The sequence below is a fragment of the Polistes dominula genome, unplaced genomic scaffold, assembly GCF_049000335.1.
Source record: "Polistes dominula isolate Pdom_NZ unplaced genomic scaffold, Pdom_raw_medaka contig_28, whole genome shotgun sequence".
Taxonomy (NCBI): domain Eukaryota; kingdom Metazoa; phylum Arthropoda; class Insecta; order Hymenoptera; family Vespidae; genus Polistes; species Polistes dominula.
This window is the reverse complement of record NW_028300879.1, coordinates 3,981,301-4,008,898: the sequence shown is the minus strand read 5'-3', so window position 1 is coordinate 4,008,898 and position 27,598 is coordinate 3,981,301. Positions and strand designations below refer to the sequence as shown.

At 37.2% G+C, this 27,598-nt stretch overlaps 1 protein-coding gene and 1 long non-coding RNA gene across 9 annotated transcripts in view; one reads left to right on the top strand and one right to left on the bottom strand.

Moving 5' to 3' along the window:
* The window catches only part of Sox102F (transcription factor Sox102F), a 313,951-nt gene that overhangs the window by 100,408 nt on the left and 185,945 nt on the right, over positions 1-27,598 (top strand). For 2 of the 8 annotated variants that reach the window (XM_015328650.2, XM_089172850.1), the window contains exon 1: positions 7,197-7,244. The exons of 4 other annotated variants lie outside the window; for them this stretch is intronic. In XM_015328650.2, the coding sequence (XP_015184136.1) occupies positions 7,212-7,244 (33 nt within the window). In that variant the 5' untranslated portion in view covers positions 7,197-7,211. Of the gene's footprint in view, positions 1-7,196; positions 7,245-24,332; positions 25,644-27,598 lie in introns of those variants that run through there. 2 more of the 8 variants (XM_089172838.1, XM_089172859.1) reach the window with 2 other exon arrangements.
* LOC149033641 (uncharacterized) lies at positions 10,304-18,846 on the bottom strand. Its single transcript, XR_016176684.1, has 2 exons — positions 18,757-18,846; positions 10,304-10,551 (listed from the first exon to the last, which is right to left on the bottom strand). It is a non-coding gene; the product is annotated as an uncharacterized LOC149033641 (long non-coding RNA).

Genomic DNA, 27,598 nt, shown 5'->3' with positions numbered 1-27,598 from the left:
TTTTGCGTGTCCGCATGATTAACGATCGAACGCACTCGACTTCCGATCTCCGAGTCGAGTACGACATTCCACGAACGGTAAGCAACGTTGTTGCTCTCTCTCTCTCTCTCTCTCTCTCTCTCTCTCTCTCTCTCTCTCTCTCCCTGCTCTTCTAGCCTAAGTCAACCTCAAGTATTTCAGTTTTATTTTCTTCTATACCACCACCACCTCCTCCTCCTCCTCCTCCTCCTCCTCTTCCTTTTTCTTCTTCTTTTACTTTTTCTCCTTTTCCATTTCCATCTTCTCTTCTTTTCTCTCTTTCTCTTACTTTCTTTCTTTATTTCTTTCATTCGCACAGGCGTCGTTTCGCGCCTTCTTCGACTTCATTGATTCATCGAGGCCCCATCGATCCATTTTCTTTACTACTCTCGAATAGCTCTATGCAATAGCTAGTTTGTATTCATTCGATAAAGTCAAGAAACCATTTCGAGTAAGGATTCTTCAATTACTTTTTTCTTTTCTTTTCTTTTTTTTCGCATTAATTCAAGTAAGATTTGTACTGTTCGATATAGGTTGTACATCAGTTCTTTTGTTGTCTACATTTTAAACGATCGTACATTTTAACGTTAAAATAAAATAGACGTATTCACATCTTAAGTGTAATGAACTTTATGCTACCTCGCGTGAAAGATCATCGGAAGAGCATTAACGCTGTGGTAGGACGAGATCGTTATTAAATGCGCCTTTAAGAGAGAGAGAGAGAAAGAGAGAGAGAGAAAAGTACCAGCCGTAATGTCTTTATTCTTGGCATGACAGCGAGAAGCACAGAACCCATTCTCTTTATATCTATCTCTATCCTTTTCTCTCAAGGTACCCATTTGGTGTAACGAATTACTTATGATTTATTAATAGTCACGGGAACTTCGATGCCTCTGGGAAAATTAGTCTTCTTCGTACCTTCGACCGGAATGTGTGGGCTGCTGCTATTCAGTAATTCGCTTGATACTATGGAGACCGTAAAATTTCTTCTTGACACCCACACACTTTTATAAAGAACAAAAACACGCTAATGTATATGATTTACATTAATGATACAAGGACGTGAACAATGACAAAATCTTACACTAGTATTGCTTAAGTGTCGCGTTAATTAACAATACTCGACGTAATGAAATAACATTTTTGATCTTTCGAAATTTATTTATTGTAATTGAAAGTAGTGAAAAATGTTTCCACTTATATTTTAATGCAATGAGAAAAGAAATTTCGTTCATCTTCGTATTTTTTATTCAATCTTTTAACAAATGGTTAATTTTTGAAAACGACTCGAACCAGTTTTATGCAACACGTACCGATACTGCATCGTCTACACGAACATCGCAAATCTTTTTACGAACCTAACTCACATGTTTCTCTTTTTTCATTTGAAATTAAATTTTAAAATGTATCGGAATATCTTCTTTACTTGTGCTCATTTTCAATACTCGATAACTTGGAATTAAAGAAACAATTATCACAACTTTCTTTTTTAATTACCAAATAATATGTGTCAACTTTAAAAAGTGCTCAAATATTGCCAAATATTCGATGAATTCGATCAATGTTAATACGTTTATATGTAAAATAATAATCGTAAAAAAATACTAAGAAACTTTTACATACTTCTCGTAAGTTTATTTGCTCTTTTATCGAATGAACAAAGATTTTATAATTCAACGTGAAAGTTGAAACCTGCTCGAGCCCATCTCATTTCTCCTCCCCCCAGCATCCCGTTTCCTCCCTCATTACGACTATCGATGGAAATTCAATATAAGCAAAAGTATCCATGAGAGAGAAAGAGAGAGAGAGAGAGAGAAAGAGAGAGAGAGAGAGAGAAAGAGAAAGAGTGTGTGTGTAGCAAAGGCGAAAGCTTTTCTTTGGTTCGATCTTACTTTGCCGCACGAATCTGCGATGTTTAAGAGCAATTTCCTTCAGGTATAATCTACCTGGATAAACGCACTCTTTACGCTTTATTACGCGTTAAAACATTCAAAGAAGGGTTGAATAAGGACGACGCTTAGTAGTACAACGTAGGTACGACGTTACATACATATGTTGGAACATCTCGAAAGGATATGTGAATTATCCAATATATCTTGGAAGATTATTCTCTACGGTTTTACCTAGTCCATAAACACGCGACCTGTAATTTGAAGCGTCGGCATTCGTATTTTCGTTAACTCCTCGTAAATAGTTTCCCCGTCGATTGTTTCGTAAGGTATCATTAAAATACGAAACTATCGATATACCTATATTATGTCTATTATTGCATATATTATATCTATAATATAATACATTAGTTATACAGATGTCGGAGAAATCATATAAAATCGTATAAAATCGTGTTAAATCGTATGAAATCGCATTATCTTATCCGATCGATAAAATTCCTTCGTTTCCTTTGGTCAGTATAAAAAGCATATAAGAATCATCAATCGTTTTCTAATATATCATTAAGAAAGTTTGCAATCGTACGAGACACGGAGAAATCTTGTAGGAAATGTGGGTTTAAATATCCGTTCGTAAATAATCGTATATAATAAAATAGGTTTTTCTTATTTTTTGTTTGTTTGTTATTAGATTGGAAAATGAATGGGCGATAATGAAGCGTAATCTTGGTAGATCTTAACGTTTGTAGAGACACTTTGCATCTGTTTTAATATTGTCAAATAGTATTAAATAGCGTTGTTGCAGATAGTTAGTGTTAATGTTGGTGGTTATGGTGATGGTGGTGGTGCTGGTGATGATGGTGGTGGTGGTACTGTTGCTCGTTTCACGCCTTCCTTCTAATTACGGTTTAAGCTTCGACCGGGTGTGCTTAGATAAACGAGCCTAGCGTAACGGCGCGCGCATAAATTTTTCAATTACACACGCTCCTAAAGCCCGTTATTATAGCACGATCATTGCCTGATCTAGAAACGCCCGCGAATCGGCGTGCTAATCTACGAATAATAATCCGTGCATTAACTTTCGTAAACGTCGTTACGCCTTCGATTTAAGTACCTCCACATGCTAAGAATGTCATTATTTTTATATTTTTATTTATATTCTTATTTTTCATAGACAAATATAAGTTATATTTAAAGTTATATTTTTCTATCCATTAATTAACTAAACGATAATGTTGAAATTTAATAAGAAAGTACATATTATCAATTTCAATTTGTTATCCCCTGTATTTCGTTAGATTACAAAACGAATATTATCATCGGTCACAAAAGCGTCGAAAGGATGACACAACGAAGCGTATAATGGAATAATCGTTTGCGTTCATCTCGTTCGAGTGGGTACTCAATTTGACCTGTCGTCGAACGATAGTAAGTATTCTTGGTATGATAATACGTGAAATCCTTAAGAGATCTCGTTAACCATCTAGTGTAATAATAAATTAATCTGAACTGACTGAGAGAAGAATAAGAATCTTGTTAAAATCTTTTTCACGTGAAAGCTCACGTCGTGTTTTCTTTCTTTTTATTTATATACTTACTTAAAAAGTCTCTAACGTTATCTAAAGAATTTCACGCTAAGAGTTTTGTGATTTATCAGGTGAAACTCTATAACCCGTCAGATTATTTTTTTTTCTTTTCCCAATCTCATTTATTTTTGTCTTCAACATTGTCGAATACGAAACAACCTATGTCCCAGAACCTATCCTCGAAACGAATAACAAGCATGCAATAAACATCGAAGCATTATAAACCTCACGGACGAGGTTATCTGTCCGTCTGCACTTTGCCTGTCTGCTGTTGCTGCTGCTGTTGCTGCTGCTACGTAGAAAACCTTACAGCATTGCATTTACAATCGAAGTCGCGGTAAAGTGAAAGTTCACTTCTTATACAGTGCTCGTTCGTGATACTCTTTTTCCGATTGTCTCGTCATCGGGTTTGTTCGTTTGTGACTCGTTTACTCGTTCACTAGCAACGAGAACTCTGTTGTGTTATGCTCTTACTGCTGCGACATTATCCTATCAGACCTAACATACACGAAAGTAATAGAAAGAAAGGGGAAGAAGATGGTGGGGAAAGAGGATGGGAAAACGGGAGAGAATGGATGCTAAAACGACGACGACGACGTCACTGATCCCGAACGATCTCTCTTATCCATTCTCCGTGAGACAAATTCTCACGCTTCGTACACGACGTACACACATGTATCTACATATGTACATTACACTTCTATTCTCGCTTGTGCGTTGTTGTTGTGTGTTCTTCGTCTCTCAATGATTATATACTTACACCTTATAAAAGCAGTACTTTCAGTGTATCACCACTACTTGCTAAGATCGAAACGTCCCGTATCAAGTTAATAACTCCCCTACGTCATTTCGTTCCTTCGTTCAAAACGTTCACTCGTTTGGCGTAAATTAATAATGCTTCGTCCAGTTAAACGATCCTTCGTAACTTCACTACTTCCTACATTCTTCTTCTTCATCATCATCTTCTTCTTCTTATTATTATTAAACCGAAGTCAATTGTCAGTATTATTTGTACAATTTTGAAAACCGTAATTATATTCATATTACAATGAAATTGTTCTTTTCCAAAAAAAACAAAAAATATAAATTGATGAATTAACAAAACATCCTTTCGTGTGTAAACCTTTCCTTTATAATTTTAATTTTGTTAAATAATTATTAAGAAAATAACAAGATTATATAGTGTTTTAAACGGTTTTACACGATGTAAGTAACATACACACATGTGTATCGTATTCTAAAAATGTGAATCCTAGGAATCGTTCTTCATCATCTTACACCATAGCTTAAAACAAGTCTCGTGAACGGCCTATAGTAGTAGTTGGCTTCTCTTCTTCTTAGATGCTTTCTAAAGTAAAGTATGCGCCGGGCTAATAGCTCGACTCGGGAGTACAGATATTGCATCGGAGACGCTGGTGCCGTGGTAAGGTGCCACGGCAGGCAATTAATTCCTCCGGGCAGCAGACTTCCGTATCGGAAAGAGATAAACGCTGGACGCTCTCGCTCGGGACCCCGAGGATCGTATATTACGTCGTGCTTTTGCCAAGTCTTTTTCACCGAGTAGTTTGCCAGACATACGAACGTCAAGTAGCACCTTTTCAAATAGCTACTTTTATTTTTTATTTTTAACAATAGATAATATTAAACAAAAATGATCGAGTAATTAAAAAAATGTTCAGTATACATATTTTATTAATGACTTCTCTCTAATGTAATAATAATAATAATTATTATTATTATTTTTATATAAATTAATTAAGACTATATATAATATAACTTTTTTTTTCTTTATACTATGATAAACGATAATTGTTAATTACAAAGTCATTAAGAAATTTGTTCAAGATAGATGAAAGTATTGATTTAGAAATATGGTTCTATGTGTACGTGTGTGTACTATAGATTTCTCTCTTCTTCTCTCCTCTTGTTTCATCGATAAGAGGGTATAGTTGTGTTTGTAGCATCAGGACGAAGGAACGAGCTGCCTGGCGCCAAGTGGATGGTCGGTACGACCTATTTGGTCTCGCAAGGACGATTCACGAGAGCACGATTCTCTTATTCCGTGCTTCCTATCCGTACTCCCGGTGACATCGGATACTTTAAATACCATTCTCCTAATTAACTTTGTGTTATGCTAAATCCTTCGAAATTTAAAGCAACGAATGGACATAGTCGATAGGGACGTCCATTAATTGCAAGCAGTGAGCATCCTAAATCGATCCGTATGTATGGCAGCTTGGAAAAATCCTCGGAACTCTTCAGAACTCGTACCGACCAACGAGATCGTAATTACTTCTCGATCGCGTAATGTCTTACTCAGGCGGCGATCTGAATTACTAATCGGTTCGTTTTCTCCAAGATCGAGAACGCGAGACGCGTCGGATACGCCGTTTGCCATTTACGGAACTATCCACATCGGTTCCATAACTATAGGAGCCTCGCTCTTCTACGGGGAAATTGTGATCTCGTAAAAGGGAAAAAGTAAAAAAAGAAAATAAAGAAGAAAGATCGATTTCATCTTCGTCGATCGACTTAAAAAAAAAGAAGAAGAAGAAAAAGAAGTAAAGTGGAGAACAAAAAATGATCGTTTCAAGGCTCAGGCCTTTAACAAGAAGAAGAACAACAATAACGAACAAAAAAATAAGAAGGAAAAATAGGGGAAAAGAAATTGCAATACGCGTCGAGAAGAAATATGCGAATGTATGTCTTCCTATCGATATTTACGAGTAAACTCCATTTTCGATAAGTATATCTAATGAACGTCGTCGAATAATTTAGCAAGTTTCGATCGAATGACAGTCAACTTACTGCTACTACCATCAACCCGATGATATCCTTATCAAGAGATAATATCGAAATTTATAATAAGAATATCCCCGACAACTCGTTAATAAAAGTTTTATAATATTAATGATAAATACCTATAAAATATATATATCTATTTAAATGAAAAAGAGAATGAGATAGAAAATGAGATAAGGCGATGATAATATTTCAAATTATAATATAAATAAAAAATAAACCACAAGACTGATACGATTTGTCAGATCGATGACTATGACGATGACAAAGATGATAAAGATGACTATGACGATGATGATGATTGATGATTAAACGAAACGTCTTCTTCTTTGGTTATTACAGTCGTCTTAGGATAATTTCGGTACTCGCCGCTCGAGGTTGTAAAGCGCGCCATCCGCTACTACTTGAGTCAAATATGGCCGCGCCCACGTAGTAGTAGTCGCGCGTTGACAGTCGAAGACGGTGGTAGTAATGTTTTGGTCTCTACGCGACGGGGTACCATTATTTACATGTGCCGTCTCGTTAAAATCGCGATAATAATCGACAACCTTTTTAACCCATTATCGAGTTTTAATTAAAAACCGATAAACGAATTTTATTCGTAATTTATATATATAATATCTTATCCCTACCCTTAAACCTACCGCCATCAGCACCCCCACCACTGACATCAAATTTTGTCTTTCAACTTTTTGGGATGTTATTTTAACGAAAGAAAAAAAAGATTCAAAGGAGGATTTATTACAACGTTGACGAAATTAACAGGAAAAAGAAAAAAAAATTATTGTAGAACTAATAATCTGTTGTTTTAAGAAGAATAAAAAGAAATAAATAATACTTCGATCTGATCTTCGATAGATCGTTGGACGCCATATTTTTTGTTCTATCTCTTTTTTTTCTTTTTCTTATTTCGCCGATGAGCCTCGCGATTCCACGATTTTATTTCAAGGTAAGATAACTTTTACTTTTCATTTCGTGAATTATTGAATTATTAATTAATGATTAGTTCGTATGATTTTAATTATACGTATACTTTGCTTTTTTCTTTTTTATTTTCTTTGCCTCTTACTCTCTTTCATTCTTTTTATTTATTATATCGAACGTTTGATAAATCTCTATTAAATTAATAATAAATTGTATAATTATCATTGTCGCATAGACGTAATATTATTAGAATATAAGCCAAAGGAATTATGTATTTATTTAGGTTGGAATTGGATCACGAAGTATTGATCAAGGTAATTAATTATTTCAGCCATGTCTATTTTAAAAACTTGATTTGCTAATGTGATTAATAAGATAATTCTTGCGAATTATGATAATTGATTAATATGGATTAATAGATCTATAAGTATTTGAATTATGAATCTAGACTACTAAAATATGAGATCGTTTAGAATTCATTTTAAAGATAATAAATAATGTCACACACATACGCGAAAGTAATTCGTATATTTTAATCCTTTTTTTTTCTATTGTTATAGCAAATTTTCATTAACTTGATCAACTCATAGAAATATTTTATATATTTATAAAATTCAAATTCTAATTTTTCGATTCATAACAAATCTACAACGATTATCGATTATAAAAGAAATCCACATACACTGTTCGAGTTCATCTTTCGATCATTTCAAATGTAAATTCATTCGCGTTATCATTTTCATTAGACTTTTATCATGTCACAGGTGTTCCCGAAGAAAGTCAAGGTAAAAATCGTGCCACGCTAGCACGATTTATTTGAACGAAAGATAAATAAAAAGGGGATGATTTATGCTTGCAAAACGAATGAATGACTCTAATATAATTCCATTTAGCATAAATGATACATAGAAATATTACGTTTGAAAAAAAATAAACAAATGACTTCACGTACTTATGTTCTAAATATATACATATATTTTTGTAAATTTATTTCTCTCTTAATTGTTACACCCATATTAATATTCAAAATCTTTTATAAAAGATTATAAGAATAAAAAGAAAAAAGAGTAAAACGAGTTAATTAATTACAGTCTAAAATAATCCTAAAAAAGGTTATGTTTCGAAAGAACGAAAGAACAACAACAATTCTAAAAGGTATATCGAATATCGTACGGTTCCACAAAATTCTTATGGTACGAAATAAAGAAAAAAAAAATAAAAGATTTTGTTTCCGCTTACGGTCCACGCGAATGGGTAGGTAAAACGGCGTAGCGGGTACGTGCTAAGACAGGGGTCACCGGTATACACCTGCCCTGGAGCTTCCAGAGCGCGATAATATAGGATTCTGATCTTCAACGAGTAATAGAGAGAAAGAAAGAGAAAGAGGAAGAAAAAGCAAGAGAGAGAGAGAAAGAAAGATGCCAGGGCCGGTATCTTCTTCTCCTTCTACCATTCTCAGCTCCTCCCGCTTCTTCTTAGCTTCCCTTTCCCCCCTTACCAGCTTGGGAACATAATGCCGTGTAGAGCAGGTACTCATAACGCCCGGCGAACCCGTTGAGATATAGCCCGGGTAGTGTTTCAATCGCCAAGCCACGAACGTCGACAATGATACGTGCGCGTATGCAAAACGTATTACAATATTGGATAGCCGGACTATGCATCACGATAGTCGAAATAAATCATCCGCGAACAAGCACCGACGTGGCTCTCTTAACGGGGGGAGGCTTAAATAATTTACCGATTTTTCGATTGCACGACCCTCGGGGTCGCAACCATCGTAGCGCGTAAATCCCTTTGACCGGTATCTAGCATCTTCCTTCTCTCTCTCTCTTCTTCTTCTTCTTCTATCTATCTATCTTTCCTTCTTTCTCTCTTTTCTTTAAGTTTCTCCATCTGTTTAGCGAAGAAAACATTCCCGGATGCTGGAAACCGAGGGAAATCACATGGGTCGTCGTTAAAAAATCCATCTCTACGAGAATCGTCGAACGGAACTCGTGATATTTTATCGAAAAGTCGTCTTTCTCTATTTTAAATTCATGTACACTTTTGCATACTTACATTACGCTTTTTGATAGAACGTGAGTTGCTTCGTATAAAGTAAGAGACGTGGAAAAGAAAGAGAGAGAGAGAGAGAGAGAAGATCGATCGAACTTGAATCAATTTGCTTTAACACGTATACACACAAACACATATATAGACGTATATTGTATAATACAAGTTCTTATATACGTATCTATATATGGACACATTTGAAACGAATATATACACGTAAGTATTACATATAATACTTACCTACCATGTGTTTTATCTTTCGTTAGCGTAATTTTGAGTTTCTCTGTAAAAACGTAATCCTCTATCATTAACGACGATGCTTGTGCCAGCTATATATATATTCATATGTAGCACAAAATCTTGTGTTATTTTTTAGAAATGATCGGATAAAAGCAAGCCATCTTGATTTTTGTTAATTCTTTTTTTCGTTGGTTAGACATTCTTTAAGAAAGAAGCAAACTCAGATGAAGGAGAGAATATGAGAGAGAGTAGTAGAGAAAAGTAGAGAGAGAAGAAGGGTCGTTCATGCGTACAATGCCACTTGATCCTTCGACCACTGCCTGGTGCGTTTACTCTTCTCTCTCTCTCTCTCTCTCTCTCTCTCTCTCTCTCTCTCTCTCTCTCTCCAGGCGTTATAATGGTCGAACGCATAATATAGAGGGTAAAACGCGGTATACGTACGCGATATGTGGGGCGGTTAACAATGGAGCACACCTGAGCACGGGCCGGTGCGTTTGAGATGGCTTTTGAAGACGGTAAGAAAGAGATAGAAGGACACTATAAGAAAAAAAAAAGAAACAGATAGAGAGGGGAAGGTGTATCGCATAAGAGAAGGTGCACCGCTATGAAATGTAAGGGGGAAAATAAAAAAATGAAAGAAGGATCGCATCGAGATGTGGGACGTGTGCAGGAAGAGAGGAACAATGCTCTTCAGCTTCTTCTTCTTCTTCTTCTTCTTCTTCTTCTTCTTCTTCTTCTTCTTCTTCTTCTTCTTTTTCTTCTTCTCTTAAACTTCTTCCTCGAACTCTTCTTCTTCTTCTACGTTTCTTCTTCTCTCCCACTCTCTCACTTATGTTATACTAGCGTTTATTTTCTTTTTATTTTCTTTACTTTTTCTTTTTTCTGGGGTGCCAGCCATTTGTTCGTGAAACACCAAAAGGGCAGCCTCCGCATGTGCATTGTACTCTCTCGATTAGGGTTGCCAACCGATCCGGATTGGCCGGGATTGTCTCGGAATCCAAAGTTGCTGTCTAAAATCCAGGATTTACTGTCAAACAATCCTGAAATTTCAAAGAAAGTTATTAATCGATATCATCTAAATTATAAAGTAATTTGTTTTATTACAAAACGTTTCTAAAACGTTTTTCCTATTACTAACTCAAGTCAATAAAATATAGAAACAGTTCTAGCTAATTTAATCGAATCACTTTAACTCTTTGAATTTTGTCACATTTTATTATAAAAGTATTTCATTAATACTTAACTTAAAATTGATTCTCATTAATAATTAGGTTTAATGTTATTAAATGAAAACAATTACTATGATCCTTCGATAATTAATGATACAGTAATGTATAATATTCATATATATTTTAATTACATATTTCAGAATTATCTTGTCAGAAAATGTTGGAAGCTTATTCTCGATACATTGCAGGACACACTCGTGTCCTTTTTTTTATTGAAATTAATTGAATATTTATTATATTCTCTTATTGAAACTTTGCATTTTTTATTGAAGTCGTAAATATCCTGTTTTGTCGTAGTTTCATTTTTTATCAATATTTTTTTTTCTTTTCTTTTTTTTTTACTTTATTTATCATCTTTCTCGTTAACCAGTCGTCGTCGCGTCATTGATTTACATCACGTAAAAAAATAATTAACCATAAAGTGTTCTCATTGTTAGAAAATAAATAATCACAAACAATTACATTGATTTTCTTCGTTGTTTAATAATCGTTTCTATATAAGAATGAAAAAGAAAATAAGAAAAAAAAAAAAATAATCAACTCGTTAAATATCTCGTAATATCTCGATAAATTATTTGCTCATTGTAAAGGAAGGATTTTCTATCCAACGTGAAAGATATTAATTTGTTATCGTATTTGTGTATACACTCTATGTATCATTTAATAGATTATTCTCGTTAATGACACAGTACGACCTCGACTATATACGTATTTTACACGTGTCTCTCTCTCTCTCTCTCTCTCTCTCTCTCTCTCTCTCCATCGTGTTGTGCCAGAGTGTCAATGAGGAGGATGTCGTTAACACTCTATTAACTGAAATTTACATATAACAATGCAACTAATGTTTATTTAGACATGAGATAATGCTCATCGAACGAGAAAGAGAGGAAAATGCAAAAAAAAGAACAAGAGAGAAAAAAAAATATCTTTGATCAACGAAGCGCAAAAAAGGCTGCTTTTAATGTATATAATAAAGTATGCAATTGATCGGTGTATATTAACGCGCAACTACTACACTCGTTTACTTTCGAAATGCGTAATGATCATCGATCTCATAAGCAATAAGCATAAAGCCAACAAGTTGCATAATATTGCCCACAAAGCTCTCTCTCTCTCTCTCTCTTTCTCATATTTTCTATTCTCGTCGTGTAACATTGTAAAACTCGATCGTCACCAAAACATTGTAAAAAAATGTTCTCGATCATAACAAAATTGTTTGACTCGTATGATATTTCGTATCTTTGTTCTTAGATTATGTTTCTGTCTCTCTTTCTCTTTCTCTCTCTTGCTTCTTTCTTTGCGGCGACTACAAAGCTTGTATTACATAATCGCACGCAACTCGTATCGCATCTCGATCAAAAAGTAACACGTATACACGTACCTGCACCGAAAGAGAGAAAGAGAGACACGTATACACTTGTCCGAGTAAAAGAGTTTTTACTTTGATCCGTCTCGTAGGTTTTTTTCGCGTTAATTTCTTTTTCTATTTCAATTAAACAGAGAAAAAGAGAGAGAGTGTGTGTGTGTGTGAGAGAGAGAGAGAAAGTGAGATCATTAACTACTACGATCCATTAACTCTCAGTGCTAGAATTTAAAGCATCGATGATGGTAATTACGACTATTAGTGGGAGTACGAGTGACAGAAAGAGAGAGAGAGAGAGAGAGTGAGATATAGAAAGAGAAAGTAATGGAAAAAGACGACGAATAGATGGATTGATGGTTAAGATAGAAAGACAGACACGGAATCCAGCTACCGACGAGAATCGCAATGATACGCCAACGATCACGACTTGTTCGTCGTATCGGTTAAGAGAATTCTCCTCCACGTTTCGTTGGATTTAAATTCCATACGTGAGTTTGCTGCGGGCGCCGCAAGAGACTAATGACTGTTACCTGTGATGCTGAAGTAGGATATCGTGTTTATTGGTCGGTAGATAAAGAAACAAAGTCACTTTTGCATCCAACCCAACTCATATATTCTCCAATCCTTATATATATATATATAGAAAGAGAGAGAGAAAGAGAGGGAAAATTTTCTTTTTTATTCCTATCTTGATTAAATCCTAACACACCCCTATCAACTCCCATCCCTTCCCTTTCCCTATCATCCCCACCATTACCAATCGACAAATTTTCCCTGCACGTATTTAAATCTTTCTATATATATATATATATAAACTCGAACAGATTTTCTTTCCTTTTTTTGCTTTTTTCTTTAAACCCCCTTCCACTTTCCCGTTCAAAAAAAAAAGAACCAGACTGACGTTGGCAGTTTTTTACCGTACCGTATTTTATTTACAACCAACCATCCGCGCTGGATGAAGTTTAAATATTAATTTATTTTTTTATTTTTTATTTTCTTTTTTTTTTTATTTTTATTTTTATTTTTTATCGACACGAGCTTTGAGACGAATGGTAATAAAATTTATATATGTAGAAATTAAAACGAAGTTATTCTTGTTGTGGGTTCTGATCGATTGATATGATTTACTGCGACGAGAATTTATCTCGATATAGAAAAGGGAAAAAGAGAGTATCGATATATTTGTTCTAATTTATAATAATCGAAGAATTTAGATGTAATTTTGATGATCAATTTCGATGATTAAAACGAAAGAAATATTTTTTTATTCGTAATAAATCTTTTATTAAACATTTCGATAGATTCGCGGTAGCAACTGCTTAAGTCACGCTACAAAGACGAACAATGGTTAAGCTTAGTGTACCTTGAAATTCGAGGTCTTAGGTCGTGAATCGTTCGTCTTGCACCTTACCGTCGTACATCGAAAGACGCATAACGGTGCCCGTTAAAAGGCCTTTTCAATCTGCACACCCGTTTACGACGACGATCCTACGCCTTGTCCGAGTCGGGACTCTTCAAAGAGATCGTTCACGTACATACCAATATTCTTCTGCTCTTGCCTCATGTATCGATAAGATCAAGAAATCGAGAGAGAGAAAGAGAGAGAGAAAGAGAAAGATATTCTATTGATTTTAATTTATTTCCTTTTTGTTTTTAACATTTCAACCTCTCATATGCCAAATCAATTAAATTCATCAAACAAAAAGTAAACTTTAAATATAATATATTGTTGTGTGTATGTAGTTTATTATTTAATGATCATAAAAATTATAATGATTAAAAAGAAACTTTATATTTTAAATTTAATAATTTTTATTTTAAATTTTATAATTTTTATTTTAATATAAAAAATTAAACACTTTGAGATAATAAAATTGTACACAAATTCTGATAATTGAGTTTATCGATTTGTGGCTTGTGAAAAATAATATTTATCTTGTAATATCGTCAATAATTTATTTTTTATTATTTGCGTCAATAATATAGAACAAACTTATTAATAAAAAATTCCTGTAAGGTTCTAAGTATTTCGTTTAAAAAATATAATCCGAAAAATCAGTAGAGTACAATCCAGATCAGTAGTAAAGGTATTTACTTACCTACGTTATACATACGTCGTGTATAGAGTAAGAAAAAGAAGAGTACGAAGATGAGAAGGATGAGAAGTAAAGAGAAGGTCTCTCTTCCGACAGAGAGAAGAGAGAGAGAAAGAGAGACAGAGAGAGAGAGAGAGAGAGAGGTGAGCTGCATAATGGGGGCCGGGCTACCAGTTTAACAATCGCATAGAAAGATGCCGCTTGGCATGGCAGCGGGACCGTTTTAGATTGAGGAATATTGGGGTATTGTGGTTGAGCCACGGTTAACGCGAACATGCGTCAGTGTGCGACCGTGTATGAGCATCTCTTTGACAATGGGAATCCCTGTGGGTGCGTTAATCCGTACCGTATGTGTACCAAGAGATCTCGATGCTTGTGGGAATATTTTGAAGAAAGGAGAGAAGGTGAAAACAGGATGAGAGAGTGAAAAAGTAAGACAGAGAGAAAGAGAGAAAAATACATGAGTGTATGGGTATATGTGTTTGTGAGTATGTGTATTTGAGAGGGAGAGAAAGAGATGGGTAGTAACGTAAGAAAAGGGGGAAGAATCTTCTTCTTCTTGCCTCTATTGTTACATCTCGCCGATATTATCGGACGTACACGCGATGGCTCCTCTGTCGGTTCGTTACCGCCGACAACGGACTCTCGAGCCTTCTCAAAGGCTCGTTTCTTTCCATGAGCAAGTTCGTAATTGCCGCGAACGAGCGAACTCGAATAAGAAGAGCAACGATCTTGGTGCAAACGAATCTTCTTTAAAATAAAGAGAAAAAGAAACATTATATATATATGTATGTGTGTACTCATATATAATGCATATATTTATAGGTATATTGGTATGGGATTTACTACCCGATTTGGTCTCCAATCGACACGTTCCCGTCAACCGCAAACTCTTTTCCACAGTAATATTTCATCGTTTCGAAACCCAACTACTACTACTACTAACATAATAAGCCAGGTATGAAGTGTGTCTGTCGAGTTTCGTGAAAAAAAAAAAAATAACAGAAACGTTTACCCCCAGCTTGATGAGTTTCCATTAGCAAATCAATCGGAAATCCATCAGAATCTAAAAGTTTACTTTTTCCTAGATTCGATCAATTGTTGGTATTTACTTATATCGGTGATATAATGAAATCCCGATGAGAATTTATTTTTTTTATTTTTTTTATTTCGTTAATTAAACTCGTGTTTATCTCGTATATATATATATATATATATATATATATATATATATATATATATATATATATATATATATGTATACTTATCGATAAAGTATTTTAAATTGTTAATTTTTTTCTAGATTTTTAACGTGTTTATTTTCATTTCATCCATGTGTAAAAGGGAAACAAAAAATTGATTTCGACGTTTCTAAATATAAGTATACACGGGAGGAGGGGGGAGTAAAAGCTGGGGAGGAATTGATACGTTTATATATCTACATAAAAAATTTTGATTACTTCGATACAAAATCTTGTACGTGATGTCTACACTATATTTAAAAGACAAAAACTATACTTAGAGCAACGATTATATTTTTTTTTTGATCCTATCTCTATCTTTTTATTTGAAGTTTCTAATCTCCATGACGAATATTATTGAAGATATAATACGGTGATCGGTCAGGGGATCGTTCACCTGGAAAAATATTTTTCCTTGATGGCAACGAAGAAACGTTCGGACGTGGGAATAATTTTAAGGTCAAGAAGAACTCGAAAAAAAAAGATTGAGAACATGGAAAGAGTGAAAGAGAGATGAAAAATAAAATATCAAAAAAAAAAAACATAAAAAAAATAAAGAAAGAGACATTGCGTAGACGCCTGTTCTGTGAGAACAGAGAGCGTGTGTGTATACAAGAACACACAACATATAACCAGGAGACTCTGGTAAAGTCGCCCGGTACTTCTCTCTTCTAACATAAGAGAGAAGAGAAGAGAAGAGAACGCGCGCGCGCCCATGCAGTTTGTAACGCAGCAGAGAGAACAGGTATTCCGCCATTGAAATAAGGTAACGTCGCGAATATGAAATATACCCCGTTGTACAACTTGATAATCCGTGGTTACCATAAATCCTGAGTGATTATCCGCGTGTCTATTTATAAGCCTTGTGGCATCGCCCTCGTCTCTTCCTCCACCTCCACCTCCTCCTCCACCTTCTTCACCATCTCTTCGTACTATCTCTTTCTTTCTTTCCTCACATTTTCTCCTCCTTCTCAACGCTTTTGTTCAGTTTATTCTCCCATAACATGGTATTCCCTCCCCCTCCCGTTCCTAACCCATCCTTTTGAAGATGAGAAAGAGAAAGAGAAAATAAGAGGATCTTACCTAAGGACGACGTAAGGACTCCTCCAAAAGGCCCTTCTTCCTCCTCCTCCTACTCCTCTTCTTTTTCTTTTCTCTTTTCTTTTCGAATCTCTTTCTCGTACCTGTACGTACACACGCGTCAAGGATTTCCTTGTCGCGAGTTTTACGCCATGCGAGATACGGCCGATAGGATTAATCGGCTTACGAAGGGAACGCTTACCTCGAAGAAGTCGCGCGAAGAAGCCCAAGTCTTAGGATGAAATCGAGAGGAATAGGTGGTGGGGTGTGGAGATGGAACTCTGATTCTTTTTACGTATTCGACGGAATATGTTCATTTCTTTCTGGATAGGACAAAAATGGTTCCATCCTGAATGATTCCAAAATCAAATTTCTTCTACACGTATATAATTTTATGCTTTAATACTCGTTAAATCAACATTTTGAAATAAAAATTTGTTCAGGATTTAATGAAACATTTTTGGTTAATTTCTTATCTAAAATGAAATGTATTTTTATTCATCGCATTAAAATTAATCCATTGAATAAATATGAAAATAATTTATAATTATATCCTACATAATGTGTTTATGTATGTAAATGGTATATGTAAAAAGAAAGAATGAAAAAAATAAGAAAAACAAGTTGAAATAACTCTCGGCAGCCATTAGCATGAGTTTTGAATTGCGACGATGAGAATGATCGAACTTGCTGTATAATGAATTTGCGCGAAATTGTGGAAAATAAAAAGGTAATGAATGTAACGAGTTTCTCTACGTAGGAAACGACCGGTGTTGTACGCTGTTAATTAAGAAGTGGTGGAAGGTAGAACGAAGAGAAGGGAATGAAGAGAGAAAGAGGGATAGTGGGGGGTGGAGGGTGGTGGTGGTTGTGACGGAGCAAGGAGAAAAGCTAGTTATTAAATCGAACGAATACCGGTATATATATGTATATATGTATCTGTGAGTAGATATCTAACTTGTCGATATAATACCGGTCGCGAGCCTAACATGAGAGGAATCTCGCGAAGATTACGGAACGTCATCGATCGATAGTGGCGAATTTATCTCAAAATTCGATCTTTCACTATCTTCCATAACGTTATGATTCTTCTTCTTCCACTTCGATACGACAGAATATGACGAAACGATTTTATTCGAAATATATGGTACACGGTATCGTCTACGTATTCTATGGGAAATATAGTAAAAAGAAAAAGAAAGAAGAGAAATATAAAGAATTTTGGTTTAGGTATCTTTTCTAGGTAAAGATATACCTTTCGTGAAATATTCAGTCGATTTTATACCAGAATACCTATCGTATCTACCTATGCGACATATTATAGTATTTCTATAAAATGAAATATATATATATCGAAAGATATTATCAAATGGAACAAAAAAATTATCTTTTTTTAAATTTGTTTGATATTGTAATGTATCCATATGTTATTTTTTTCTATTATATTATGGAAATTTAAGAATGTGCATCTTTGAGGTCAATGTTGAAAAGAGAGAAAGAGAGAAAGAGAGAAAGAAAGAGGGAGGAGAGAAAAGTTGGGAGTCGAAACCTCTAACCCACAAGACCGTCGCCAGAGGCGCTGCGGCAAGCTATTAAAAAGCCAAGTTATGAATGAAAGCCGAGCTGAAATAGAATGGCACGTCGTGCCCCGCCCACGGTATCTCTCCGAAGGCAGGCAGCAAGCACTACGGTCAGAGCTCACGGTTTTAAGATGCTACGCACGTCGTTTATCCGCTTTTCTTCGTGTAACTGTGTAAAAAGTGGGCGAAAGAAAGAAAGAAAGAAAAAAAAACAATTAGAGCTTTAGAGTGGTGGGAAGAAGGAAGAGAAGATTTCGTTCTTTTAGATCTAGAACACAAATCTTTCTATTTCTTTTTTTAATTCCCAAATATACGTCACGAAACAGTTTGACACTTTTGTCACATGATTTCGAGAGATCGATAAAAAAAAATTAAAAAAATGTTGAATCGATCGTATAAAACAACAAAGATCTTTTTTCTTGATTTAAATTCGCACACGAGAAAGTTTCAATAGTCCAATAGGCAACCTTGACAGGGGATTATGTGTCCAGCACGGCTCACTGATCTGACTGTGAAGTATATTGAAAAGCGTTTCATGGACTCACACCGTGTCAACGATACGATCTAAACTGCTTTAGTTACTAATTTGATTCAGTTAAGTTAAGCTAAACGATGCAGGTAACACGTATATATCTAACGTTGTACATTGCGCTTACCTACGACAAAGTGGTCTTTCCTGGGACCGTCGTTGCGGTTCACAAGCTCACGTCTCATTAAACAATTCTATTGAAATTTGTCGGTATAGGTCAGAGTTATTCAGGGGTTGGGGGAGGGGGAGGGAGAGGGGCGGGGTTATGCAATTTATGGAGATCGCAGCTTCTCTTCTCTTCTCTTTTCATCTCTTTGGATTAAACTCTCTCTCTCTCTCTCTCTCTCTCTCTCTCTCTCTCTCTCTCTCTCTCAATATCGTCACAAAGTTCTTTTTGTTCTCATACGCGAGTTACAAAGTTCACACTGGAGACTAAAATAATCTTCAACCTCTCTCTTCTTTATATTATTCGATTTTATCTTCAAAATAAACATAACTCATGTATCTTTATTTTTATCCTTTCTTTTTTCTTTTTGTTAAATAATCAATCCTTTAGGTTTACATTAAGCTATGGAACCCGTAGTTGCATTCATCATAAAATCATTCAAAAATAATTCTTAATATTACAAACTATCTAAGACCAAATAATATATTCTAGATGTATATAAAAATAATATATGATTTGCTAATAATCCACTGACACTGAATAATTCATTCATGCTCGGCATAAATCTAACGCTTTTAGCTACATTATTATCCAACGATTATTCGCTTCGAATGGCAAAGCTGACTCCCGTATTATGTCAACGAAGAAGCAACAAAACAGTCTCATCTCATCTCTCTCTCTCTCTCTCTTTCGTTCTCAACGTCCGACACGTCCTTTAAATTATTATGTCGTTCGTATGGGGTTCGAGATTTACTTTTCTATCGTTTGTCCGTGGTTACTTCGATCCAGTGATTGATTTCGGCTGGCTAGATCTGGCTTTTCGTAAATCGTGTATCTTCTCAGGAAGGCAAAATAAGAGATGGAAAGAGAGAAAAGGGACCGATGCAAAAAAAGAAAAATAGAAGAAAAAAAAAGACCGAGAGAGAGAGAGAGGAGAGAGAGAAGAGGACAGAGAGAACAGACGCCCGATCGTCTGTCACATTCTTGATGTCAGCAGTCGGTATCCCAAGAAGGGCTCCGGTAGTCGAGAGCATCCTGACGATTCAATTAGGATTCAGGCATGCAGCGAAGGCTATCTCATTCTCATTCTCTCTCTCTCTCTCTCTCTTTCTCTTTTTCTTTCTCTTTCTCTATACACGCTCCTTTCTTCCTTTACCATTCCTTTCCACCTCTTCCACTTTCAAGGCCCTCCTTCGGTATAATCGATCGTCGATTTCACGAGAGATCCGTCCGCGTGCTCGCGCGTCGTTGATATATGAAGATTAGGAGGCCGATGTTCATCCAACCATCTCTTTTCTCATCTCTTCTCTCTTTCTCTTTCTCTTTCTCTCTCTTTCTATCTATCTCTACCTGTATCTCTGTCTCTTTCTTTCACGATCGAACCGAGAAGAAATACACAAGAAGATATCGAGCATTGCTCACGGAACGTAGTAAATCCATTGAAAGGGGGTCTAAGGGTGAGGGAGCAGGGGCAAGGGGTTAGGGGGGAAAAGGCGCGAGTAATTGCTCGCGTTAATTGAACTTTGGCGCGATCTTGATTAACGCGAACGTGAATTCAAGTTGCGGTCGCGTGATCTACAATCCCGTTTTCTCTTTTAACTATTTTATTATTCGACGATTTGTATTGCACGTTCAATCGGTACGACACGTGTTGCTAAATTTAAAAATAATACGCATATATACATACATATATGGTAAAATTTAATTATTCATTAGTCTTTTAATTAAATTATTCACACAAAAGTATAATATTATGCCATCATCTAAAATTATTCCATATATTTATTCACACAGAGATGTATATTATCATAAATTATTATAAATATAAATAAATATCTACTTAATGTTAAAGTATTAAAATCGAATGGTAAAGCTCTCAATGTCGTATAATAAACGAGACGACAAGAAAGATAAAACAAAAAGAGAGAGAGAGGACCCACCTCGCGTTCCGATTCGTATTGTGAGTTAATGTAAAAAAAACGTTTCAAGAGGATACCTATACACATAGGCATTAACTAACGATCGAGCAACGACGAGTTACGGCTTCGACCGAAGAACTTTCGCCATAAATCATAGGATCGATCGGTCGTGAGTCTCAACGGAGAATGAGAGACTGTGTGTGCTTGTGTATGTGCGTGTTCATCTGCTGCTTTTGCTATTGCTGCTGTTGCTGTTGTGTAAGTGAGAGTGAGAAAGGGATAGAGAAAGGTAGAAAAAGAGAATGAGAGAGAGTGAGAGAGAGGGTCTTGCGATCGTAGAGTTCCCGTCGAACGCGTCGAAGCAAATCGCTCGGTGTCTCGTTAGACGAAGGAACAGGAAGTAAAGCGTGGAATGAGTCGAGCAAGGGTCGAGAAAGCGTCCTTGTCGTCGTCGTCATCGTCGTCGTCATAGTCATCATCGTCGTCGTCGTCATAGTCGTCGTTTTCTCGAAAGCGTCGCGTGGACAATAGAGCAATCAATAGGGTAATGCGAGGACACTTTATCGAATTATCGATGCGGTCGACACTGGCGTATCTACACTCGATGGACACGGATGGTGGTGCTTTTCGAACGAGAACCCTTTCGCGCCTATCTCTTTCTATCCTCCTTTCGTCTCCCATAGCCTTTGCTTGGTCCATCCTATAGTCTTGTCTATACCTCCTATGTCTCCTACCTCTTTCTACCTGACTGCCCACTTCTATCTCACTTTAACTCTCTAAGTATCTCTCTCTTTCTCTTTTGCTTTCTCTTAACATCGAACGATCCTCTCTTCACTCCTCCTCCTCCTCCTCCTTGTCTTCCTCCTTCTCTTCCTTCTCATTTTCCCCGAACTCTCTTCGAGTATCTCTCTTGTATATACGTGAAGTCTGATAGAACGTGGAGCATCCTCAACGTAACAGGCTCAGTTGCCCTTGACACTTTGGACCGTTAATGTCCAAGTGGCACGCGATAAATCCGCCCCCGAACGATCCAACTCTCTCTCTCTCTCTAACTCTCTTTCTTTTTCTGTTTCTCTTTCTTCGGGATCGTGCGTTGGATCTTGAATAGTTGTCCTTCGAGTAGCAACCGTGCAGTGCCACCACCTCCTCCTTCTCCTCTTTCTCAACCTCCTCCTCTGCGTATGTCGTCTCGCACGCTCGAAAGATATACGGGTTCGTACCCTCGATACGCACTTACACGGTAGTTCTCAGTCCTTCCCACCTGCACGATACTCAATGAGCTACTACTACTGCCTTTTGCACGAAGAACTACCTGCGAAACATTCAACAATCCATCTGAAAATACCAATCCCTCTTTTCTTTTCTTTTATTTTATTTTCTTAGTTTAAAACATAATGATTTTTATTTTTAAATCAAGGGTGAATTCGTTTCATCTCTATTACCGATATCAAATAATTATACCCATTTCTTCTTATATTATATTAAGTCATATTCCATTTAAATACGTCTGCATTTGTTCAAGGCAACAATTTCACGAAATTGTTCAAATACTACCCAGAAAACTGTACCGTTCTCTCCCGATAATCCAAGATAATATTTACCATCACTGTTTTCCTCGCAATATTAAAAAGTATCTTAGAGATTCTTACTCCGTTTTCGATCCAAATGTGCAAACCGACATTTGAAATCCTTGATGCACAAACAACAACAACAACGGAACGTTCTCCTCCGTCAAGAAAGTCGTCCACGAGTGGGCTTCGCACGCGAACGAGACTCGACGTTTAACAGGGACGACGGTGGGCCGGTACTTTTATGCGAACGAGACTCACATATTTCATGTCACTTTGATCCGTCTTTTTTCCATCTTTCTCTCTCTCTCTCTCACACACACACACACACACGCGAGTTTATACTTTGTAGTTTTTTAATCTGGTGCAAGGAAAAAAAAAAAAAGTAAAGTTTTCTTATAAGTTACACTCACGAGGAAATGTGATATGTATGTGTTTTTGCTTGTGTTTGCTGTGTATATCTGTGTATATCTGTGTATATGAATACTCTCTCTTCTCTCGTGCACTTGTAATTGCAACGCAATCTCTTCTGGGTCCCTTTTCGTTCGAGGTTCCCTTTCGTTCGGTATTCTTATCTTTGACTTTGGTCAGGTTGGTCTGCCAACTTGCAAGGCGTCGTCGTCTTTGTCGTCTTCCTAACGACGCATGTACCTACGTACACGTCTCTTCGCATAAACAGCGAATTCTACTTCTCTCCTCTCCTCTCGATCGAGCTCGCGCGAGAACGGCGATAGCACACGAATGAGTTATGATCCCTATTCTCGAATTTGCATATCGATTCATTATGCGTTCTGGTGGAAGTCAAAATTGGAACGCTGCTTGGCGCAACCCGATTACTCGTTCGCGAGGACGTTGGTGGAGATGAAGGAGGAGAAACTATAAATCAAACATATATTCTGTTTCTTTCCTTTTTTTTTTAATTTATATATAAATATATGTATTTATTTATTTTTCATTTCATCTCCTTATTTTCAATTGGTTTTATTTGAATTTATTTATAATATTTCATTGTTAATATTTGATACCTCGTTTAATTTAAAATGAAAAAAAAAAAATGATAGATAATGTATATAATTTTTTTAGCAATTTTCCTAGTGTGTGTGTGAGTGTTAGTACCGTATAACTTGCGACGTATTCTTATTATCTTTGATATATAATTACGAATCAGTCCAACGAAGGCCATACACGCAGATGTTCTAAATTGCGTACAAACAAATCACTTTAGCACGGTCGAGACAGGCAAATACAGTTGTGCAATAAATTCCCTCCCCCTTTTGCTATGTTGGATAATTCGATTTATGTAATGATATATCGTAATCTTTAGATATTTTCGATTTAAGAAGAAAAAAAGAAAGAATGTACACTTTATTTAAACTCGAGTACATTTGTTTTCTCTCGTGTCTTTATTTAAATTATTTCTTTCGAATATATACTCCATAAAATAAAATCCCCCACTACCCCCATTCATTTATTAACAGAATGTATTACAAGTTTAAAGAATTAGGATCTAAAAAGGAGTAAAATCCCGCGCATCAGACGCATCAACAAAGCATTGAGTTTCTCCGAAGTTCCGATCGAGCGAGCAAAATTTATAATCCTACGGCGTCGGCCATTATAGAAAGAAGACATTTCTCGAAAGACGAGCGCTATTCGAGTGGACGTTATTTACGACGCCGTATATACCGTGTAATCGCGACGATAGGCAGGCAAGCAGGCAAGCAAGCAAGCAAGCAGCAAGCGAAAGGAACACGAGCTACATACATATAAAGCTTAATATATTAATTGCCAGTGGCAGCGATTCTCATTGATCGCTCGTCTTTCGTAGAAGCGTGAGTCTCTGCAATTAGTAATTATTAAAGGATGTAGATGAGCGTGAAGAAAGTTAGATCGAACGGTCACGATCGCGGATACGATTTAGAATAGATTTCATATTACACGTGTAAGAGAACGACGAAACACACGACACGAACTACTTTTATCTTGACCTCGTTTTATTATTTCACAGCTTAAATTAACAAATAATATCGAATATTTTTTTCTCATATTATAATTATACGATATAGAATAAATTGTTCGTATACAAATTGTCTATCAAAATAACGGTACTCTAACTATTGTTCAATGATGAACAATGCAATACTCAAAGACAATGTCGGTGTCAAGAAAAAAGATCGATTTTCAGGAAGTCGATTCCATATAAAGCTGAACGAGATCACAGGTACCTACCAACCTACCTACCTACCTACCTTCCCTACCTATCATGAGACATGAACTGAATGAACGCAGCTCGGGAGCGATCGGTTCGTTCTTGCTCTCTCATGCCTAAACGAAGAAAACGGGGATAAGGAGGAAGAAGAACAACAAGAACAACAAGAAGAACGTTTGAAGCTACGGGATGGACAGGAGTCCGTAAGGGTATGAGAAAGAGGGCTGGAAAGGGAGGAGTGGATGGAAAGAAGGAAGGAGGGACAGAGAGATAATACTAGCGCGACCGCCTTAAAGCGTGCGTACTCGCGGCTTAAACAGCAACGGCAGCAACAGCAGCAGAAGCACCACCATGAGTAGCAGCCACAGCATCAGCATCGGCATCGGCAGCAGCAGCAGCAGCAACAGCAGCAGCAGCAGCAACAGCAGCAGCAGCAATGGATACCCCTCTACCAAGACTTTAGACTCTTTCTCTCTTTCTTTCATTTGCTATCTCGCTTCGCCAGTGGCTAGTCTCAACAACCTTTCTTTTTCCATCTCCCTTGTCTCCTCTCCTCTCTCACACAGCTTCTTCAGTGCAACAGCAAAGCATCTCACTCTCTTTCTTTCTTTCTTTCTCCTTGTTCCTCCCCACCATTCGTCCACTCCTTCTTCTTCGCGACTATAACACACATACATGGACGTATACCCACAGAGAGAAAGAAAGAAAGAGAGAGAGATATTATACCTATACCTCCTCCTGAAAGATCCCTTCAGTTTTGTGCGCTACCTGGCTCTGCCTTGTGGCCGTATCGTATCGTATGTAAGCTCGCGCGCTCGCGCACCCTGCCGAGGCGGGGCAAGGCGATGTTGTTCGTCCGATGCTGAATATGTACCTGGCGTCTCTATGGATGGAGTAGTCGTCGGTTAGAGAGAAGAAGGAGGTGGAGGAGAAGGAGGAAGAGGTGAAGTGAGCGTTCGTGTGCGTGCGTTGTCTTCTCGCGTGTAGGCACACGAGCCCTCTCACACGTGCTCCGAGAGAAAGAGGGAGATATTATATGTAGTCGTCGGTGAGAAAGAGTAAGATAAAGTTAGAGGTTTACTCACATGCATGCCAAGAGTATACACACAGACATTCTCGATTCCACGCGATCGTGAAATACACCGAGGGAAAAAGGTAGATCGAGTAGTGAGTGAGTGAGTGAGTGAACGAACGATCGAGCGAGTGAGTAAGTAAGTAAGTAAGTAAGCAAAAGAGAAAGAGAGAGAGAGAGGGTCTAGTATAAGTGTGTGTGACATGAATGTAGGCGCGCGGCCGGTGCACAAGAGCGTGGTGTATCTCCCCCTCCTTCTTTAGCCACACTCCACTCCTCCTCCTCTACCTCTACCTCCTCCTCCTCCTCCTCCTCCTTCTTCTTCTTGTCCTCCTCCTACCGCGCTCGGCCTCTACCTCCTTCTTCTACCTGCCGGCCCAGGCCGACACACATGTGTATGTGTACCTTGGTCTTCAGTGTAAGATCTGAACCAGCGGAGAACGCACGGCTATTGTTATATCATTATCATTGTCATCGTTCGTGGCCGTTCGCGCCGGTTCGCGTCTACCAACAGAGACGAACGTGTCGTACCGATTTTCGCGAAGGGCACGCGTTCTTATTTCAAGTATTTAAAGATAACCCAAGAACTGGAATTTATTCATCGTCATCATCATCATCGTCATTATTGTCATCGTCATCGTCATCGTCATCATTTTCTTTTCATTTTCTACTTATCCTACACTTAATCTTCATCTCTATTACCACTTTTCTTCTTCTTCTTCATCGTCATCATCTTCTTATTCTTTTATTCACCACCGAAGAATACCCAAAATCGCGAGCGAGAATCGGCTCGCGCAGGCGCGAAAAAACGCGAGAACGATTCATAAACCGTTAAAAACGTTCTTCTCGTGCACACGCTTCGGGATCGGCAGAGCGCGCGCGCGCGCGCGCGCTACCTCGCTCGTTGCTCGCGTGCTCGTTTTCAACTTTGGTGAACGCGTGTCGTCGTCTTCTTCGTCAGCGTCAGCAGCAATATCGAGAGACAGACCAACATATCGTCTTCTATTGACTGTAGTACCGGTGCTACTGTTACCGTTGGCTGTTGCTGTTCCTGCTAATTTCTTCTAACGACCTAGAGAGGAAGGTCGTTCAAAGAAGATGATGGGGTTGCTGATATTTTCTCACTCCCTCTTTCTCATCTGACAGCCTCTCCATCTCTCTCTCTCTTTCTCTCTCTCTTTTTATTTTTCCCTTTCCATAACTCCCCCCATCCCTTCCACCCCCACCTCGACACTCTCTCTCTCTCTCTCTCTCTTTCCTTCCCTCTTTCTTTTTTTTTTCACTCGCACACACGCGAGACGGATCCTCTCTAAAAACAACATCGAGCGGAAAAAATACGGGCCAGTGAACACGTGCCGGAGACGTCCTTATTTGTTTGTTGTTCTTATATTTTCAGTTATATATATATATTTATTAAAACTGGAAATAATATATCAAGATTGATCGATAAATCGATCAAAAAATTGTTTTTAAGGACGTAAATAATACGCTCATACACATATATATTTTTATATAAATATATATATTTATATATACATATATCAGTGAAGTGTCGTGTCAAGACTCTTTCTTCCGGAATCATCGTCATCGTCGTCATAGTAATCATTGGACTCTTCTCAACGATCCGAGAAAGAGTTTCGGAGGATCGCACGACCGACCGGTTGTGCGTTGAGCTTCCACTCGCGGTTTATTTTCGTCTTGGAGAGAAGGACGTCGACTCGTCGATCAGGATATCATCTGAAGGGGACGACTCGATGACGGGGTGGAAGAGGAGGAGGAGAACACGGGACCCGACGGACACGAGGAGGGCGACAGGATCGATCGGAAGGAGACTATTACAGCTGACGCCTAATTAAATCGATTAGACTTTAGGGTTAATTGTTCTGGAACGCCAGCTCGGTCTAACATAAACCCGTTACAACCAACCTCTGTCATAGTCATAGTCGTCTTCGTCGTCGTCGTTGTCATATTCATAGTGTTTAATACTGTTCGTCCTCTCCTTATTTAATATTTACAAAGAGAGAACAAGAGGATCTTA